The 22,252-nt window shown below is 37.6% G+C and overlaps 1 protein-coding gene and 1 long non-coding RNA gene across 2 annotated transcripts in view; one reads left to right on the forward strand and one right to left on the reverse strand.

Moving 5' to 3' along the window:
• The first annotated feature begins 373 nt into the window (after nt 1–373).
• On the forward strand, nt 374–20,242 carry LOC126236819 (uncharacterized). Its single transcript, XR_007544987.1, has 3 exons — nt 374–522; nt 722–1,232; nt 12,814–20,242. It is a non-coding gene; the product is annotated as an uncharacterized LOC126236819 (long non-coding RNA).
• The window catches only part of LOC126236818 (protein takeout-like), a 70,752-nt gene continuing 68,334 nt past the window's right edge, over nt 19,835–22,252 (reverse strand). The window contains exon 6 of the mRNA XM_049946412.1: nt 19,835–20,300. Within this exon, the coding sequence (XP_049802369.1) occupies nt 20,146–20,300 (155 nt within the window). The 3' untranslated portion in view covers nt 19,835–20,145. The remainder of the gene's footprint in view (nt 20,301–22,252) is intronic.

Genomic DNA, 22,252 nt, shown 5'->3' on the forward strand with positions numbered 1-22,252 from the left:
TGAATATTTTCAGTTATTGAGTTTATTTCCGGCATTTTTGTTATTGTATAACACAAAATACACTCTGTTTCTATGTATTTATAAAATGTTCTGCATTTCAGACACCTTTCTCCGGAATTATTAATTGTATTTACGATCCAGCTAAACTCACAACTTACATTTTGCATCACGTTAACGTTACTAGATCAGAAGCAGTATGGGCGTTCCTAAGTTGCAATTTCTAATTCGAAGTCTGAATTGTAAAACGACTAATGTATGCAGTTTAATATCAAATTATGCGCCGTGAGCGTTCAAAGTCGACTGATCGCTTGAAAATGAGTCATCTGTAGAATCGAGCTTTCTGGTCGAATTATCGACTTTCTCGACTTTATGTGTCCATTCGCGCACATCTCTACTTGACGTACGAAGTCCGAAAAGGAGAGGAAGTGGGTGTTTGTGTGTTATTATTGTCAAACAACGGAAAGTCGCTCGTTACATTGGGGGTGTATGATCTCATAAAAAAGGATTTGAATCGTTTGAATGGTATCGTAATTTTTCTACTCTGCAATAAATTTTTCATTGTGTCATGCGTATCTGTGTCAAATAGTGACAGGACTTGATTATCTTGGCGAGAAAAGAATTTTATTGTTAGAAATCAAGAATTTGGTGTTAGTTTTCTCCGTTGTTTATCTGACTGCATGTGTGAACTTTAATGTTTGTTGAAGGTGAATTACTTTTGTAGGTTGTGCCATGCCGGCAGCAGCTAAATTAAGGAAATATGAAGAACAGTTTGAGAAACCAGATGTTGAAATCTGCATGTGGATAGACAGTACAGTATTGTAACATTTCGCAGACGTGAACAAGTTGTCAGTATAGTTCTGTTGCAGGATATGTTGTAATGTTGAATTGCAGTGTATACGGACTCCCACTGACAGTGAAGTCAAGAAATATCAGTCTAGGGCTGTAATTATACTAAGCGTGCAAATACTCTGAAGAAGTGCAGATTACAATGTCACCAAGACCTGGTATGCCTCCAGGCACGAGTACTGACGCACCACCATCACCGCCTCCCAATGAACCGCCGTCACCGAGACAGATGAAATGTGCTGAAGGGTTGCCAGAGCCTCCTGGTCTAAATGAAGTTGAGATAATTCTCAGACCTAATCGTACCTTAATGGGAAGGAATTGCACAGTCGTTAAATCATTAAAATTGAGAGCTACACGTTACCTTCGAACGACGATTAATGCTTCAAGTAAGTGTTTTCATCGTATTCTGTGATTAATCTGCTCGCCATGCAAAGCGTTTGTAATGAAGTTTAAAGTCATTGTAGAGAATTAGTGTGCCGTAATTTTCCTTACTGTAATCTACTGTTAGTTGCGAGTTTGTTATATGCAGTATGTGCTTGTTTCGTAACTACGTATGAGGGATAGTAATATATAAAATTTTGCAGGCACTAATATTGCACTATTTTGTCTTGGTATTACTGTGTGTGTGTGTGTGTGAGTGAGACGTTGGGTCGTATCTAATACAGATTGTTATATATCTAAGTGAGCCCTCATTTGTGAATTAACGGCTTTCTTTCACATCAGTACGTTGCCATTTCGTCTGCCGGCATACAAGCATATGGTGTGTATGTTTTCATCTCATGTTGCATAGGTGGACTTAGGCTTTCTAGGAAAACATTTTTGTTTGATTTGTGCCCATGAAAGTGGCAAAGAGGCTCAGACAGCAAAGTATTAGGAAAGTAAAGTCATTGTGAAGTACCTGGTGTTAAAATTGGGTAAGCATATACAAGACATAAGATTGAGTCTCTCTGATTTTTTTGTCTTCTGGTAATGTAGGCTTTGACTCATTCCACGTCCTTGAAGGTTCTCCGCCTTGGATTCTATGGAACACAGTGAATGAGTAAATGGGTCATTCCATGTCAATTCAACCAATTTGAGAAAATGTTCTACCTGATATGTCTCAGATTTGGCTGAAATTTAGAGCATCAATGCTACCAAGTGTGGGACACTCATGTACAAAATTTTAAGTTCCCCTACCAATTAGTTCCAGAATTATGTCTTGTGAAAGAAGGTGGCGTGACCCGGAAATTGCAACCCGCATCTGGCAATCTATCTTCAGACCCAACTTCAGGTCTTAATAACTTTGGAACTATTCCGCACAGTCCAGTGAAATTTTTACAACCCAGTAACATCCACTTAGAGAACACACTCTATGAATGAAAACACCAACAACATATTTCAGAGGGAAAATAAAAAATTCCAAAATATGATTAAAAAATGTAATACATTAAAAGGTACATATTGTAGGTGCCCTCTATGCCAAATATAATTCACTCAAAAAGGGTATAAATTTTTTTTGTGGTAGGCCTAAGCTTATTGTGGCCTAAACACACACAGAATTCATTTTGCCCATATCAGTCACACAAACAGAGTTACATGCACACGAAAATACAAAAATTTGAAAAAGTACCTGAAAAACATGGATTTTCTAAGTGTGGTATAACAAAAGGGACAAGTGATATCCAAGCCAAATTTCAAACACTACATAAGTAGACCATAATATAATATGTGGCAAAATTTCAACTTGTTATTGCAAGGCATTTGTGTACAATAAAAGTTGACAGAGATGTATTTGGTTACATTTCTTTTAACACGATTTAGCAAGTAATAGTGATGATACAGACAGCTTGTTTCAGATAAAGCTGCAGCAATTGTTGTGAACCATTAGGCAACAGAAAAAAACAATGGTAGTTTTCAGGGGCAGAATGAGTCATTGGTAGGCAGGAACAACAATGTAAACAAGCAACAATTACCGGTTACTCATATTTTTAAGATTCTAGTTCAGATTAGTCAGTAGTGTTGTGGAAAGTCAGTATGGAGGCAGAAGAGTGTACTAGTGGAGCTCTTGTTGAAACAAGTTGCAGTATTGGTAGAGCACAAGCATCTGAATTTCATAAAAACAACATATGAAACAAAATGTGGCATTCGCTTAGTACTGTATGATCTGGATGAATCGGACCAAGATTTGTTGCTATGGAGATCCGGGATACACCCTGTGGGCACAAGAAGTACAGTTCCAGGAAACTTTAGTGTTTATCATCATATGAAAGTGTTTCTGGATAAGTATTCTTTCCTACAAGGAAGTTGTTTTGATCCATTTCAGATTCATAAGAAGACAGTGAAGTGTAGCCACAGAGAAATTGATATAAAATCAGTATTGAAAGTGAATCAGTGCATGGGACTTAACATGAAACCAGGGCAAAAGTTATGTTCCATGTGTGTTACACTGCTAAAAAATGAAGAATATTCTGGTAATTTACATGACAGTGACGAAGAGTATCAGCCACCTACAACCACAGCGGATGAGCAATTAAATACTTCAGTGACTGCTCTTGGTTTGTCTCCCATGAAGAGACACGAAGTTGGGAAAAGAGACAGGCCCAGCTACGGTAGAAGAAAACTACAAGAAGCTCAAATGGAATTAAAACACTAAATAGCTGACACACTAATGGTGGAAGAGGAAGAACTATCTGCTCCAAAGGAACAGAAATGATGCCAGAAATGCTCTGATTTGGACAAAATTGTGCATGATTTGAAGGAAAAATGTGCTATATCCACACGCCAGAAAAAAAGTAGCTCTTCTTACCCTTGCACCTTCCAGCTGGTCTATTGACTACACTTCAAAGGAGTTCAATGTCTCTACATATATGGTAAAGCAAGCTAGGAAAATAAAAGCAACCCAAGGAGTGCTTCTACAACTTCAGCAGGCTCAGGGTAAGCAATTGAGTTCAGAAATAAAGGTGCTAGTGTCGGAGTTTTATGAAAATAATGACTACAGCCGAATAATGCCTGGAAAAAAGACTATGTAATGGTGAAAATGGGAAATGTATGTGTACAGATGCAAAAAAGACTGTTGCTATGCAACATATCAGAACTATATCTAGAATTCAAGGAGAAGTATCCCAATACCAAAGTAGGTTTATCATCTTTTTTCAATCTTTGGACAGAATGGGTTGTGACTAAGTGCAAGGAGCACACACAATGTTTGTGTATGTGAGACCCATCAAAATGCTAAGCTGATGTTTGCTGCTATAAAGGATTCTGGTTTGGATTACAAAGGTGCAATGAAGCTGCTAGTGTGTGACTTCAGTTCCTACCAGTGCATGATACACAGGTGTGAAAAGTGTCCAGGTAAGGCAAATCTTGCAGAATATATGAATAACAAACTGTATGGTGAACTCCTTATGGATGATGATGAACTTGTCTCTTATAAACAATGGACACACATGGATTGCACAAGTCTTGAAACAAAGCAAAGTAGAGTGGAAGATTTTGTTGAAATGTGTTGTCAAAAAATGGACAAACTGACCACACACAGCTTCACAGCAACAGCACGATCGGCTTATCTCCAATTTTGTAAGGATAATTTGAAACAAGATGAAATTATAGTAATACTAAACTTTTCTGAAAATTATGCATTTATAGTTAAAGATGCCATCCAAGGATATCATTGGGACAACAGTCAAGCAAGCAACCCTCCAGCCATTTGCGATTTACTATAGAGTTGAATCAGGTGATGTGTCTGTCATGAACCTGTGCGTTTTTAGTGACTGTTTAATTCATGATGTCATTGCAGTTCATGTCCACATTCACATTGTCATGGCATATGTGAAAAACAAGCTGCCTCACATACATTTTGTGAAATACTTCAGTAATGGGGCAGCTAGTCAGTACAAAAACTGTAAAAATCTCAAAAATTTATGCAAGCTTTACCATGATTTCCAGATTCACGCAGAATGGAATTTTTTCGCAAGTCATGGTAAAAATGTATGTGATGGTATTGCTGCTACCATTAAGCGCATGGCATCACGAGCTAGAACTACAATGATCCCAACATACCTCCCTGGGACGGGCACACCCAAAGTTACTCATAGGTCTTTGATGACTCTTCACCCAAGATAATATGCTGCACACTTCCTGCCAAAAAATTTTCAATACAGTCACAAATTTCTCTTGATATCTCATATGATCATACTTTTGCTAATAAGTGCGGGTGTGGTAATGAATCAAATGCATTTTGGTAATCAAGAAATCCATGGCTTTCTGGATGTCATGTGAGAAAAGTGTGAGTTGAATTTCACGTAATTGATGTTTCCAGAATCTGAACTGATTAGTATGGAGATGATTATTTTGTTTGAGATACCTCATTACAGTTGAACTCAGAATATGTTTTGTTGTCCTACAACAGATAGATGTCTAGGATACTTTACGATGTTTTCGTGAATCACTTCTGCCACCCTTTTGTAGTAGATGAGTTTGACCCATCTTTTCTTCCAACTTCTGTGAGTGGTTTTTGTGTTACAAGGATTTATGCTATCTTATGGTAAAAGAGGGACTAATTAAACTGCTGTTTCAGTATAGACTCAGATGATGATTCCTTTGAGCCCCGGAGCTTTGTTCAGTTTTAGTGATTTCATCTGTTTCTCAACACCACTGGCACCAATATCACTCAACTTTCCAGTGGTGCAAGAATTAAATTGGGGCACTACCTCTTAATTTTCTTTTGGGAAGAAATATCTGCAAATGGAGTTTAACAATTGTGCTTTTACTTTGCTATCCTCAATTTCAGCCCCCATCTTGCCCACGAGTGTCTGGCTTTATGTAGGACTAGAATTTCTTCCGGTTTTGAGACACGTCATTTTATATTCTGCTATGGCTCTTTTAAGGCTTCATGTCATGGTATCTTGACATCCAAATGCATTTCATTCAGCATCTGACTGTATGTAGCCCTATGTTTGGTTTTACACCTAGCATGCAGTAGTCTTTCTTTAGAAATTTCTTTACAGTGACTATACAATGAAGGACCCTAACATCATGAATTTGTGTTCTAGGTACACATCTGCTCAGGGCATGGTCAACTATTCTTTTAAACATGAGCCATAGTTCTTGTACATGCTTCTCTCCTGAAATAAGTTTTTCAACTTTTTTATTGCGATATGACACTGTCTTAGTTTGCTGACTATGTAAGTCAGTGTACTTATTTAGTTGCCCTTTGTACGTTGGTAATCATAGTTGCTACAACTGTCTCATGGTCACTGATACGAGTTTCTATGTGAACGTCCTCAAAGAGGTTGGATTTATATGTTGCTAGTACATCCAGTTTATTTTCGTCATGAGTGAGCTTCTGAACAATCTGTTCTTTGAGAAGGCATTTAATAATGTTTTGCAGAATGCCTTGTCATGCCCATTACTTACAAAACGAATTTTCCTAATTTATTGTTGGATGGTTAGTCTCCTCCAGTGATGATAATACGATTGGGGAATGTATGTACTATGGAACGTAGGTTTTCTCTAAAGTTTTTGGTTATCTTCAACTTTTGTAGTCCTGTCTTTCTCAGTTGCGTGTAATATTACGGTATATTGATAATTTTGGTTATATTTTGTGGTGATTGATAGAAGGATCCGATTGTAGTTTGTGTCCAGTCTTGATACTGAGTACTGCTCAACAGACCGGCAGACAGTCTCGTTGCATGAAGTTACGTTATCTGTTTTGGGGGGGGGGGGGGTTGAGTTTCTTGCCTACTGTGACAAATACACTACCTCCATTTACCAGTAGCTATGCTTTTGATGTATGTTAAAATTTTCCCCAAATATCTCATTGCTGTCAATTTTGGTTTTTTCTGTACTTAATATGTGAACTCCACTGCTTTTTAGGTGTGCTTCAAACACTGGCACTTTGTTGCAAATGTGTTTGCAGTTAATTACTGAAATGAAATGAGTGTATGGCATTGTTGGCCAGGAGGCCCCATCCGCTAAGGGTTTAATACTCCCATCTGTAGGTGGTATTTCTTTGGATCATATACTGATGCTTCAGAGTTGTCATTATGCAATCTGGATAAAAAGTCACCTAATCTAAAAGAAGAATCGTGTGCTCCCCATACACTTTCAGCTACCTGGATAGCAGCCTTTGATGTGTAGTGCACTTCTGACCCATTTATTGGGGCCTTTCAGCTCTCAGTCCTATGACACAAGTCCAGGAAGTTGCAGCCTAGCTTGTCACAGAATGTTTGAAGTCTCTGGTTCAACCCTTTCACTCCACCCAGATCCAGGGAGCCACAAACAGTTCTGGGGGCAATGCTGTAAATTGAGAGTTACATTGAAACCCCCTGAACAAGACTGATCCTCTCAACCTACTCTGTCAGTCTTTGGAACAATCCAAGTATGACTTCAAAGCCTGACAGCAGGCATCTTTTATTCCAGTGTGTGCCACAAAATTTGCAGTTGGTTGCACCCTGTGCCCCTCAGTGGCTGCCTTGGTCAACATTGAGTGAAGTCCCCAGGAATACGCACTGAATACACCTGGTGTCCTTCCAGTCTTCCACTCCCTTGCTGCCAGTTCCCTAAGGGGTGCCATTATTCATCCTAATCTTGTATGTTTGCCTCCTCTTGATACAGCAGGTTTGCCAAAAGGGGAAATGAGTCCTGCTAGCTGCAAGTCAGTTTCAGTGAAAGCAAAACCTCAAACTTGTTGGTAAGGGGATTGGTATAATACCTTGAGTTCTCCCTGATCCCTGTCTCCTTTGTACAGGGTGCCTAGCCCTACCACTAATGCCCGTGACACTGTCATATGGATGAGTGGTGACAGATCCTGCACTTCTTGTAGAGGAGACAAGATCCACAGAAGAGGATAGTGCTTAATTCTCCCGTTACCAAGCTTTTTCACACCTCTATTTTACCAAACGGGGTATTTGGACTACTCCAAAAGAGTTTTGTGTTTTATTGTAAGATTTGTTCTCAGTTTTCGTTATTTCCATTAATGGGTTTATTTTGTATTGAAAAACAGCTTTTCAGGTTATTAGAAGTATTTAATCAGATCACAGATACAAAGTACAAAAAAAAAATAAAAAAATTGTATCTTTCACTAAATTCATTACTCAATGAACAGAATTTTAATAATCTATGTACCTCAACAGTTACTGCAGTAAAATAACAAGACTTTTTTTCAACTTTCCAGTCAAGTACATTTTTGCATTGCATGCACTTCACAGTAACAGTTTCTTCTCTGTGTATATTACAAACAGGTTTCTTGCACATTACACAACAGAATCTTGTTTTCCAATCTTCGTTTCTCTTGCAATCTTGACTTCGTTGTGGCGTTGGTAACTTGGAACACTGGGTCTGGATCATTGCTGTAGGAATTGCAATACCACAAGCTTTCAGTGCATCTTGTACATCTTTATGAAGACGGTTGATATTTTTGGCTCTTTCTTCCATGTTGTCTTTGCTGAGTCCAAATGCCAGTTCAGTCGTGAAGCGTTTACGTCAGCTTCTGTTATTCTTCTGCCATACAGGAAATCTTTGAGTGTACAGAGTATATGCATTTAGTGCTGCAATATCTATCATTTCCATGACGATTTTTAGTGGCCACCGCCTCGTTCCTCTAACACAACTGTATTCTCTTGTCATTTTATCTCCCATTATCTACAGCACCTTTGGTTTTGTTGTAGTGCAGTATGATTTCGGGTTTGTGTTCACTTTCTTCACCACACACTTGTCTCTCATTATGCTGAGTAGAGAGTAGTATTACTGCCTTTCCCTTCTTTGGAACATAGAAACTAGGGTCATGTCATTTGTGAAACCAAACATTGAAAAGTGAACTTCTCTCTTTCTGTTTGGCAAGAATTCCTTCGGAATCTCTTTCTTATTGAAACGCAAGGTACCAACCAATGTTGTGTTTCATTTTAGTAGTTCAGCAGCCAATGGAAAACTGGTGAAAAAATTATCAGTTGTTACACCATGGCCGTTATTCAGAAATGGCTCCATCAGATCCAAAACAACTCTCTGTCCTTGATTCACTTCCCGAGTATTGTCCACCATTCCTGTGTAAATTTGGATCCGTAATAAGTAAGATGTCTTCACATCAGCACAAACCCAAATTATAATGCCATACTTGCCAAGCTTGCTCTTCATATAAACCCTGAAAGGGCAGTTTCCTCGGTACGTTGCTAATTGTTCATCAATAGTCACACATTCATAATGATAGAAGTTCTTGCACAGGTTAGACTGAAATTTGTCGAAAACTACCCTGATGGCTTGTAGCTTGTCCTTGGTTTCTTCAGTTCTCTGTGCTCTTGTGTCTCTGTTGTCAAATTGCAAGAATTTCAGTATACACAAAAATCGGTTTCTTGACATGGCAGCAGAAAAGAATGGTTGCCGAAAGGCAACATTACCTCCCCACAGATCGGAAGCACTTGTGCAGTGTCCATGAGTTCGACCAGCTCCTATTAGAATTGCTAATACAGCGTACACTTAAGTTGCATTTATATCTTTCCATGTCGTTTTGTTCGAAGGATGAGCTGCATTCCACCAAGAAATTACTCGTTTGGCTTCCCTGTTTGTTTCTTTTACAATGATGCTCATGATTTCTGGTGAGATAAATAATAAAAATGACTCTGTTATTGTTTTTCCATCATTCACTGGGCCAGGTGTTATGTTCAAAATGTTGCGACGTCGACGCCGCCCACCTTTTGATGGTTCACTAGAAAATTGTAGTCCACTTCTAGAAACAAACCAATCTCCAGTGTCTTCTTCTTCTTCTTCTTCTTCTTCTTCTTCTTCTTCTTCATAACAAATAAGCATGGTTTTAGAAAGCATATCTCATACAAAACTTGGCTTGCCCTTTTATACATTATATACTGAGAATTATGGATGAAGGGCAACAGGCAGATTCCATATTTCTAGATTTCTGAAAATCATGTCACATGGTTCCCCACGGCAGGCTGTTCATGGAGGTAGGGCATATGGAATAAGTTCATAGATACGTGAGTGGCTCGAAGACTTCTTAAGTAATACAACCCAGTATGTTGTCCTCGACAGCGAATGTTTCATAGACAAGGGTATGCCCCAGGGAAATGTGATAGGACTGCTGCTGATATTCTCTACATACGTAAATGATTTGGTGGACAGGATGGGCAGCAGTCTTGGTTGTTTGTTGTTGATGCTGAAGGTGTCCAAGTTGAATGACTGTAAGAAGATACAAGACGACTTAGATAAAATTTCCAGTTGGTGCGATGAATGCTCTAAATGTGGAAAAATGTAAGTTAATGCAGGTAAATAGGAAGATCAAACCTGTAATGTTTGGATCTAGTATTACTAGTGTCCTGCTTGACACAGTCAAGTCTTCAAATATGTGGGCATAACATTGCAAAGTGACACGAAGTGGAATGAGCATGTGAGAACTGTGGTAGGGAAGACGAACGGTCAGCTTCGGTTTCTGGGGAGAATTCTAGGACAGTGTGGTTCACCTGTAAAGGAGACCACATATAGGCTGCTGGTGTGATATATTCTTGAGTACTGCTTGAGTGTTTGAGATCCGTACTTGGTCAGATTGAAGGAAGACATTGAAGCAGTTCAGAAGTGGGCTGCTAGGTTTGTTACCGGTAGGTTTGAACATCATGTAAGTGTTACAGAGATGCTTCAGGAATTCTAATGGGAATCCCTGGAGGAAAGGCAATGTTCTTTTTGAGAAACGCTGTTGAGAAAATTTAAAGAATTGGCAATTGAAGCTGACTGCTGAATGATTCTACTGCTACCAACATACATTGTGTGTGAGAACCATGAAGATAAGATTGAGAAAATAATGCTCATATAGAGCCATATAGACAATCATTTTTGCCTTGCTCTATTTCCAAGCGGAACAGGAAAGGAAATGACAAGTAGTGGTAAATGTTACCCTCTGCTGTGCAAGACACTATGTTGCGAAGTATCTGTGTAGATATAGATCTGTGCTGCATTACTGAAAAGTCTTCAGAATCGATTCTGTATTTTTGGACTTTAGTGGACAGCCTACAGTGCGTTAGTGTTGAAACTTACTAGAAATCTAGGACTATAGAATTCCCTGTTGATCTGTATCCATGGCACACTGAATATAATGTGTGAAAAGGGTGAGCTGTGTTTCATGCTACATCTGTATTGATTTATGGATAGTAAGCTAATTCCCTCTCCTCCCTCCACGCACTCCCTCTCCCCCTCCTCCCTCCACGCACTCCCTCTCCCCCTCCTCCCTCCACGCACTCCCTCTCCCCCTCCTCCCTCCACGCACTCCCTCTCCCCCTGCTCCCTCCACACACTCACTCTCCCCCTCCTCCCCCCACACTCTCCCTCTCACCCTCCACCCTCTCACCCTCCACCCTCTCACCCTCCACCCTCTCACCCTCTCACCCTCCACCCTCCACCCTCTCACCCTCCACCCTCTCACCCTCCACCCTCTCACCCTCCACCCACTCCACCCTCCACCCACTCCACCCTCCACCCACTCCACCCTCTCACCCACTCCACCCTCTCACCCACTCCACCCTCTCACCCACTCCACCCTCTCACCCACTCCACCCTCTCACCCACTCCACCCTCTCACCCACTCCACCCTCTCACCCACTCCACCCTCCACCCACTCCACCCTCCACCCACTCCACCCTCCACCCACTCCACCCTCCACCCACTCCACCCTGCACCCACTCCACCCTCCACCCACTCCACCCTCCACCCACTCCACCCTCCACCCACTCCACCCTCCACCCACTCCACCCTCCACCCACTCCACCCTCCACCCACTCCACCCTCCACCCACTCCACCCTCCACCCACTCCACCCTCCACCCACTCCACCCTCCACCCACTCCACCCTCCACCCACTCCACCCTCTCCCCCCTCTCCCACTCCATCCCCTCTCACCCACTCCATCCCCTCCACCCCCTCTCCCCCTCCACCCTCTCCCCCTCCACCCCTTCTGCCTGCCCCCTCCACCCCTTCTGTCTCCCCCCTGTCCCCCTGCCACCCCCGTCATGCCTCGCCCTCTCCTCCTCCTCCTCCCTCCCTCCCTCCCTCCCTATCTCTCTCTCTCTCTCTCTCTCTCTCTCTCTCTCTCTCTCTCTCTCTCTCTCACACACACACACACACACACACACACACACACAAACTCCTTTTCCAGTTGCTTAGCAGTGTGATGTTTTAATGACTTAATGTTTTTTATATCTGTGTAAGCAGATACAAATATATCATTGATGGTTTTTTCCCTTTTTTGGGTTGTAATTTTTAATTGTTAAAACTTGTGAATCGGATGGATGATAAGAGTGGGAAACATTATTTGGTATCTGGTTTCATCGAACAAAAATTTTGCCGATCTAGCTTCTAGCCCCTAAGGTGTGAGCTGATTAAAGTCAATAACCACTGTATTTTGGTGCAACGGTGTAATTCTATCTTACTTCAAAGCAAGGTATTTTATGAAACAGAATGAAATGGAACTAAAGGGCTATATTATTTTTGTACCCCTTCCTACTGGAGAACTATTCTGTCCCATATGAGATGCCACATGTTAAACAGTTAACTGTGTGCATGAGTGGTGTACTAAAAACTCTTTGACAGGAAAGCACAAAGAGAACTAGTCTCTTCTGTGTAAGTACAGTGATTATCAGGGTGCAGTTGTAGATGTGAATGCAGATTTGAGCAAGGGGAGAACTATTGTGCTTTACTTACTGCTTCTTTTCTGTCAAATTCCTGTTTGGATGCTTTTGTTATCGTAATGTAATGAGCTCATGTCATATACATGTGCTCCAAGTAACTCCTTTGCTTTCACAACATCGTTTCCAAAGTTCCATTTCAAAACATTTGCTAACCCTGTAATATTGTGTTCTGTCATGAAGCACATAACTATTTTATAATGGTGATTTATGTATATTTTTGTTGCTTTAATGTAGTGCATATTGTAAATAGGTAAAGTTATATTGACAACACAGTGTTATATTTGATGTGTTCACTATTTTGTTTGTTGCAGTTGATCACTTGAAGGAGTACTTGCAGTATTGTTTGTCACGTGACCTACAATGTGATATTAAAGTGGCAGACATGTCTATTTATGTACAACCAGCACCTCATGGCCCGATGATTGAAGTTAAGGGAACCCAGACAATCCGTTGTGTCCGGTACAAGTACTGGAGGTTTAGCTTATCACCTATTACACTTTATTATTACTGCAAGAAAGGCTGATTTCACAGTATTCACCTACATTTTTCAGGCATGAATGTACAGTAATGAAAAAAGGACTCTGAAATGGACATTGAGACAACCCATAATTCATTTATAAAATGATGAGCAATAAAAGTGTTTGTATAATGGTTATGAAAACTAGTATTTTGAGAGATTTCACGTGTGAAAAAGATTTGAGCATATGTGAGACTACTTGGGAGTGCACAGAATTTGGCTGTGCATTAGAGATTGTCAGTAGTGATAAACTGTAAGTAAGTTTAAGTTATCTTGCTATATTTCATCAGTTGCAAGGAATGTAAGACCTATTCATTTGTATAAAGAAAGTGGTCTCTTGTACATAATTACTAGTCAGAATTCATATATTACTGGAAAATATATTATTTTAAACCAAACATAGAACACTTGACACAGTCTAGTTACCCCCAAGACTAAGCATACACCAAGTTAAATATTTCTGTAACAGACCTCATCTAAATGCTTTCCCAACTTCTTGAAACTAGATGCAGGTAGTCTACAAGACTAGTTACCTTATATCTTTTTTCCTTGATTTTCATTCTTTCCTTCCCTCCTTCAATTCGTTTTATCTGATCTTTTAACCTGTTATAGGTAATGCTATTCCATATTTGTCTGGAACCATAACTGTAGGGTCATGTAGCAGCAATAATATAAGGCCTTGATGACAACAGAAACAGTCATTGACTGCTCTAGGGTAACTTTACTGATTCAAATTTCAGTGCTATTCATTCACAATGAGACAACCCACACATGCATAACAATAAAACCCTTTACAGTCACAATTTCTACTGGAAGAGACAGACTGATTATAGGAAGTGAGAGAGAGAATCTGTAACATATCTTGCTCTGCTGTGACAATTGAGGGACTGTACATGTCGGCTGTTGACTAAATTAAAAAAGCCAACCCCAGTAAATGAGCATATTTGCTGCTCACTGAAAAGTATTTTATCAAAGTAATATTTGCAGTCTAGGAATGTAACACTGTTGTGTTATATAATAGTCCAGTGTAGTCATTCACTTCCTAAAAGTGCATATGAAATCTAATGCTAAACAGTAATCCAAATAATATCCATTTAATGTCTAGAATCTTGTGCAAGTAGTTAGGTGGTTACACATTACAACAGCTTTCTGCACATTTTGTCTCGACACTCGGTGTTGTCATTGCATTAATAAAAGATGCACTCATACAACTGTAGTGTGCATTTTCACATATTTTAATGTAATTTTTAAGCATGTTAATGGAGAAAATTGTAACAGACTGAAGTCCCATGTAAATATTAACAACTTTAGAAACTCTCTCTTCCTATCCTTTCATTCAATATTACTAGATTTCTTAATACTGAATGAGTCATCCACAATGTGTGTACCACATCAGTAGACATGTATTCAATGGTTAAACGGTAGGCAGTCAGCTTTAAGAAGTGATTGTGCCTCTGTTTATGCGGTCCTTATAATGAATGGTGGCTGTTTATTGTTCTGTCCAATCTTGGTACTCTACTACATGCACTGGTTGACTGCTAAAACTGTGCATGTTCTGTTAGTGGGTGATGCATGTTTCTTAAATTTATATTTTCATTGTATATTACCAGCAAGATCAATCATTGTGATAACATTCTCAGATAAACACTAATAGTGATGGATTTGCATGTTTTACATGACCACTGTTTTGTTTTTAACAAACCTAATTCAATTTTCAAATGTCGACATATCACGTCTTCTAAATTTTTCGGTGGTTAAGTTCAGTTTTCATTTTTTTATCGTCCAAGGAATTATTACTAATAAAGTTCTTGAGCCCTAAGGAAGTTACTTCTGGCTTTTATAATCAACTGATAAGATATCAGGAAAGTCATTGTACATGGGAAGTTCCTCACCTACGAATAAGTATTGTAGGTATGGGAAAAAAAAGACTTGTGTTCTCTCGTGCAAGTGATTTTTGATTTTGATAGACCAGATCCAACTTCAGTGATAATTCTACAGCATATGAGGTTAGCCATACAGCAGGTAGTATGCATTTGATAATATCTTGACTAGTGCAGCATTGGTGCATTTTCAGTTCTGAATTATAATGCATGTTAAATACTTTATCATTGTGAGTTAGATATCTAACTTAATTTGAACTAGTATCAGTAGGATGTGGGTATGAGTGTGGGGAAGGGCATGTGGAAAGAGGCTATTGAAAATGATTGTCATATGTTAATCATTGCAGTTAATAAGATTCATCATCTTATGGGGTATCCATTGCAGTACTTCTGGATGAGTGATAATATCAGAATCTTTAACAATACAGTACTCTGTAAGTACACAAGATTAGAGAAACAGATGTATGCAAGCACTCAATCTGCTATAAGAAATTTGAATTTTACAGCCTTGACATTTACTTGTAGCTAAACATATGAAAGATGTTATTAATACTTACAGCAATTTACAAACTGATTGACTAAAAATTATGGTATTAAAAAGTAGAGTTTGAGTCAAAGAACAATTATTTAATCTGATTGGATTATTAGTACACTGGTCAGCTCTATTAATTTAATTTTAATAATAGAAACTAGTACATTCTGAAATCCACTATAAGTCCTCTAATTGCAATGCAATACAGAATCACATACATTAATTTTCCCTTCTTATAAGTCTATATATTTATTATTGTTGTTGTTTTCTGTCTGAAGACTGATTTGATGCAGCTCCCTATACTACACCATCCTGTGCAAGCTACATCCTTTCAAATCTGCTTACTGTGATCATCTCTTGTTCTCTCTCTACAATCTCCCTCCCCCTCCCTACTTACCTCCAGTACTAAATTGGTGATCCCTTGATGTCTCAGGATGTGTCCTATTAACCAATCCCTTCATTTAGTCAAGTTGTAGCATAAATTTCTTTTCTCCTCTCATTAGTTACATGATCTACCCATCTAATCTTCAGCATTTTTCTGTAGCACCATATTACAAAGGTTTCTGTTCTCTTCATGCCTAAGCTGTTTATGAGCTCTGTTTCATTTCCATATATGGTTATGGTGCAGACAAATACCTTCAGAAAAGACTTCCAAACATCTAAATGTGTATCCGATATTAACAAAGTTCTCTTCTTTAGCAATGCTTCTCTCACTATTGCCAGTCACATTTTATGTCCTGTCTAGTTTGGCCATCATTAATTATCTTACTGCCCATATAGCAAAACTTGTTTCCTACTTATAGTGTCTAATTTTGTAATCTAATTCCAGACTACATTCCATTACTCTTGTTTTGCTTTTGTTGGTGTTATTCTTATATCCTCCTTTCAAGACGCTGTCCATTCTGTTCAACTTCTCTTCCAAGTCCTTTGCTGTCATTGATAAACCCTAAAAGTTTTTATTTCTTTTCCATGAACTTTAATTCCATCGTTGTTAGTTACTTTCATGTTCCATGGATCATTTTGCACAATAAATTATAATGCTGTGGAATGAATTTTACATTTACATCGCAAATTAATTTGTAAATGTGGCTACATGCTGAACATTTGTAATTTTTTAAAAATAAATATACAGATGTGAGTTAATAATTCCTATCCCACACATTTTAAACATTACAGAAATAGCACTTCTTCTGCGGAGTAGGAGGAGTTGTCAAGGAGAAACTATTTCAGTTTTATTTTTAAATTTCTTTGGCGTTGCTTAGACATTTTATATCACTGGGTAAGTGATCAAAAATTTTAACTACTGCATTATGCTACGTTTTCTGTGCTAAAGTCAACTTTAATATGAAGTAATGAGTGTCATTTTTCCTTCTGGTATTGTGGTTATGTACATCATTGTTTCTTTTGAACTGCAGTGGATTATTTACAACAAACTTCATGAGGGAATAAGTATACTGTGAAGCAGTAGTCAGAATATGTAACTCCTTAAACAGATGTCTACAAGATGATCGTGGGTGAGCATCTCATGTTATTATTAGAGCATGTTTTCTTTCTTAAAGATTTGTTTCTCCAAAACTTTGTTCCATAGGACATCAGTGAAAGAAAAGATCCAAAATATGTCAACTCACTGATTTGTCTCTCCCAAAGATTCACTATGATTTTAAGTGCAAAAGTGAAGTAAGTTTTTTTGTGTTTCAAATTTTTATTTGGTGTCCTTTACTGCTTGCTCAGTGTACAGATTGAATAACATTGGGGATAGGCTACAACCCTGTCTGTCTCCTCTCAACCACTGCTTCCCTTCCATGCCCCTTGACTCACATAACTGCGGTGTGGTTACTGTGCAAGTTGTAAATAACCTTTTGTCCCCTGTATTTTACCTTGACTGCCTTCAAAATTTTAAAGCCTTTATTCCAGTCAGCATTGTCAAATACTATCTTTAAACCTACAAATGCTATAAATGTAAGTTGGCCTTTATCTTCAAAGGGAAATTGTATGGTCAGTATTGCTTCAGGCGTTCCTGTATTTTTCAGGAATCCAAATTGATCTTCCCGTGAGGTCACCTCCTACCAGTTGTTCCATTCTTCTGTAAAGAATCCACGTTAGGAATTTTTAACCATGACTAATGAAACTGATAGATTGGTAATATTCACAAATGTAAATCCTTATATAAATATAGTAAAATTCTGACCTTTTGTGACTGCTTGCTTTCAAAATTATTTTCCTTCCCCTGTAATCAACATTGCTGTTGCACACTAATGACTTGGAGGTAGTTGCTTCAAATCCTTTTGATGGAAATTTTCATCAGCATTTCACCAACAAATGTGTAATCAAACTGTGGAAATGAATTAGCGTAAATTGTGAATTTGTCAAAGATTTCCAATGAAATGAGAGTATGTGATATTTTTCTTCCCCTGTTTGAATAGAATAAACTAAGTTGCACCATGAGGTTTCATTCTTTTGCTTCTCTCACATCATCATCATCATTATCATCATAATCACAAGCAACAGAAGCAATCACCACTAACACGTGATGTTATACTGTACAAAACTACTCAGTCACCTGTCAATATCTACAGCATTTACACCAAAGACACAAATCATGTTTTGGCACAGAAACATCTCTAAAGGGTGACAAATAAAGAAATCCTTATAAATGTAGGCAGCTGAATGCATAGAGAGCATCTCAGCCACCAACACTATGTAACTGCATTTTTAACAGGTGCATCTGAAGAAGGAATGTAGAAGGATGTGTAAATATAGTTGAGACATGAAAATTGCAAGCTGGCAATCATATTTCCTGGAAAGAATAGTGTGCTGAAATTACGAAAGATATTGAATCATTATTTAAGCGATACTCGACATTTTTAAGAATGACTACAGTTCACATAACTATTGAAAATCTTGTTGATTTCAATTGATGCCACTTTCCGTCTTCACCCAACAGTCCTAGAAGCTTTGGTTATTATTTTATCCGTAAATAAATATTGAAAGAATTTTTACTTGGCAGATGGCACTATAGATAATAATATAAAAAGGCACTAAATATCAGATTCAGAAATTGCTTCATTGGCCAAATGAAGGGAATAGGACAGCTGCATTGTGAAGTAGGAAAGTTGTCAAGGTCAATTGGGCCCAGTAAGAAGAGCAGTTATTGTTTTATGATTGTTGAATCCATTAGTTTTGTTGTAATACAATGAGATTTTATGATTTTTACTTCCACTACTAAAGAAACCTGTGGTAGTTCTAGTATAAAAATATCTTTGTTGCATACAGTGTTGCATGGACCATGTTATATTTTAATACTTTATGAAGTTGATTATATTTGTTTAAAATAACCTGCTCGGGAACTGTTACAATTATATTTGTTTTCTACACATTCATTTCCTTGTTGGTTCCTCGTGACAGCTAAGAGGAAAGAAGCAGTGATACATTAATATAGACTGATTTAAAGACCTTGTGTTGATTCTGCTGCTACCTATAGTTACAGCAGACTTGATAGCTGTTCATAATTGTTATGTAGCTCTATGAATGCAACTGAGAAAATGAGTTGAAATTATAGATAAAATATGATGTTAATTTCATCTTGATGTAACAGAATCATATAGAAATTAAAAGCTTATTTTGTATTGATTTGTCTGATGTTCTTGTTTGCTCTTCAGGATTTGTTACAAATTGTGTCATTTATTTTCACATTGAGCTGTAAAATCATATATGAATTATATCATTAGAGAAGTAGCTTCAGTCTTACATTACTACATTGTAGGTAGATGATGATGGGTAGCTGACTTTTCTTAAACATTTGTATGACAACAATCATCTTCAAAGTGAAACCAGAGTAAAATTTTGTACTGTTCACCAAAAGGTCCTGGATGCATACTGACAAAAGAAAAGAAGGGAAAAGCTAGTTGTTGTTACCTTAGGTCTTTTGCTGAGAAAAAAGGTGAGAAATGGGTTGAAGGAAGTGGGGTGATGCAGAGTTAATTTCCCTAAATCAAATTAGTTAAATATTAGGATTGAGTATTCCACAAAGTTAGAGCCAGTTTTCTATATGATTGTATGCTCTGTATAACAACAACATTGCTAATGGGATGTCAGTCTCTAATCTTCCTACCTTTTCAGCAAAGTAGTGTAAACATCACACAAGATCCCGGGTCATGGGAGACATAGCAGGAAAGAAAGTGACGAAAATAAACATTGAAATACTAGAAAACCAGAAATATGGGAATCACTGAATAGAGGGAAATGATTGGTGTACCAAACTATTACTGTATAGTGACATATGTGTATAAGAGAAATTTCTTCTTGTCCTTGTATGTGGCATCTTGACACATCGTGATGGTGTTACTAGTGCTATGTTTCACTATGAGGAATTCTGGTATGATTGGGTTACATATATGCTGATATTCCTGCCAGAAACAATATATTTTCCAGCAAATTATTAATTTGTTTACAATTTAAACACAGCTTCAGTTTTCAGTATAAGTAATAATTTATTTTATACAAAATTTCTATAAAAATTAAATTTCTGGGAGGTTAATGTAGTGAAATTTTGTAGTGTTCAGTCATAGAACATGAGATTCATGTTGTATTGCAGAAGGTAGAATGTAATTCACTTTCTCAAATTTCTTTTTCTTTTTTTATTAAGAGATATTTATTGCCTCTTTCTAATGCTGGTATAGAACATCTGTACACGTCTTCAAAACCTTCTGACTTTTCACTTTTTAGGGAACATTTCATCAAATGGTACTTTCAGAAATACTCCTCTTGAAATATTCAGGAATATACGACTGAGGGCAGTTTCTAGGGTAGGCTTCAATTCAGCAAAAATTTCCTTCCAGTTTTCATTTAGGAATTTATTCATGTTCTCGTCTGCAAAAAAGAAAAGGCAGAGTATGATTACATTTATAATTTTATTGTACTGTATTGCATAGTATAATATACTAGTCAAAGACATCTGAAGTGTCTTGCACATGTATATATTATAGTGTCCTATTGACTTCGTATTTTCTCATCTAGAAAAGTGTGTTCTCTCTGTGATTTCCTTTCAGTGGAATCCATAGAGGAAAACACTATTTTGTTTGAAAGCTGGAAATTACAGATATTACCAACCTGTGTAGAAAATATAATGCAAGTATGAATTAAAGAAATCTTAAATCAATTATGGCTATAAACAGTTGTAAAGAGTGTGTTTATTCATTCCCATTGCTAATTTTGAACTTTTCATCGCTTATTCTCAGAGAACACATACAGAAGATGAGTGAGAAATGTCTCAAATGTAATGGTCTGAAAAAACAAATATTTCTCAAAATTGATTTTACATACTGTCATTAAAAATATCTGCAATAATTAAGCTGGTGTTTGTAACATTAATTAAGCTAAAAAGTACTGTGCTAAGTCACAGTAACTGTCAGTATTATTTAATTATACCATGTAAATTGCTTAGATTATATTTCTTATAGTTTGTATAGAAGTACTGTGAGAAGTGTCTGAATTGACTCAGTGGGATACAATAATTTTTTGTACCAAAATATTGAAAGCTTCATCTGAATAGTTTATTCATAGGAAGAAGAAATAATGGTGCTTTTAAAATACCTATGTGAAAGGAAACAGAAATTTTTACTGATTAGATAGTGGAATTATATTAATGGAATTGGAAGAAAGGCAGAATTTATAGAGGGGTGTGGAATAAAAAGGGAAGAGAAAACTGACTTCTGTAAAAGTGCAGAAATTTCACATTAGTTGACAGAAATGTCCTTTGTAAGAATGTTATCAGACAAGGATAAGGATGGAGCAAATAGATGAAAAAATGTTTTATCTGTCAGACAGATTTCACAAAGGGGAGAATGCTTACAGACATGGAATGAATTAAGAAAATAAATAAAAACATTGCTTTTTGCAGAATTTAAGTGTAACTAGGTTGAAACAGTATCACATGAGCTGATACTTAACACACTAACAGTCATCATTGTACTGATAAAATGATTATAAAGGCTAATAATTTGTGTGTCACATTTTGTTTCTGTGTTAATTATGAAATTTGCTTGTGGGCTGGTGTCAAGGTGAATCACTTACTTCCAGTCTTTGGAGCTATTGAGAATGAAAGCATTTCAGTTTGTAAGTAGCATGAAACCAGATAATCACATGACATTTGGAGTCTGACTTAAACTTTGTCGTGGCATGACAATCAACAAGTTAATAAGTACTGCTGTTATGTTTCTGACTAAAGAAATTTAATTACAATAACTTCAAATATACAAGTATAAGAATGTTACATGTATTATAAAAACTCGGCACAGTGAAAGTTGTTACTTCTTTCAAAACCCTCCTTTGTGAAGATAGAGAGAATAGTTGTCTTTCGATACAATTTTTTTGTTCATTTTATTGAGATAGCCCAGCAAGTGGCTGTGTTCAGGTTTGATGAACCCAAGGTTTTTGGAACTAGAGATTGTTTGTAGCACTTTTCAAATGGTGGACCATGGGATTTACAGCTGTCATCCACTGCTTGAGAATCACACATTACGCACAGCATTCTCAGCCATGACAACAGTAACTTTAACAATTTTTGGTGAAGTTGGTTACATCAGCATCTTCGAGGAGTAATAGCCATTTAAGTCGAACTTTAGAATGAGACCCATGTTGACTGACTGCAAATGTAACACACACTGATTCTTTTTTCAACCCTATGTCGCCACACAATTAATAATGCCTAACAGTGAGTGGTGGCAATAACACTACTAACAATGCAAATGCTGCAGTGCACATTCTGAACATAATTTCTAGGAAGTTTGGTACTCATATTATAAATAGTTTTCTCTCTTGAC

The sequence above is a fragment of the Schistocerca nitens genome, chromosome 2 (assembly GCF_023898315.1).
Source record: "Schistocerca nitens isolate TAMUIC-IGC-003100 chromosome 2, iqSchNite1.1, whole genome shotgun sequence".
Classification (NCBI taxonomy): domain Eukaryota; kingdom Metazoa; phylum Arthropoda; class Insecta; order Orthoptera; family Acrididae; genus Schistocerca; species Schistocerca nitens.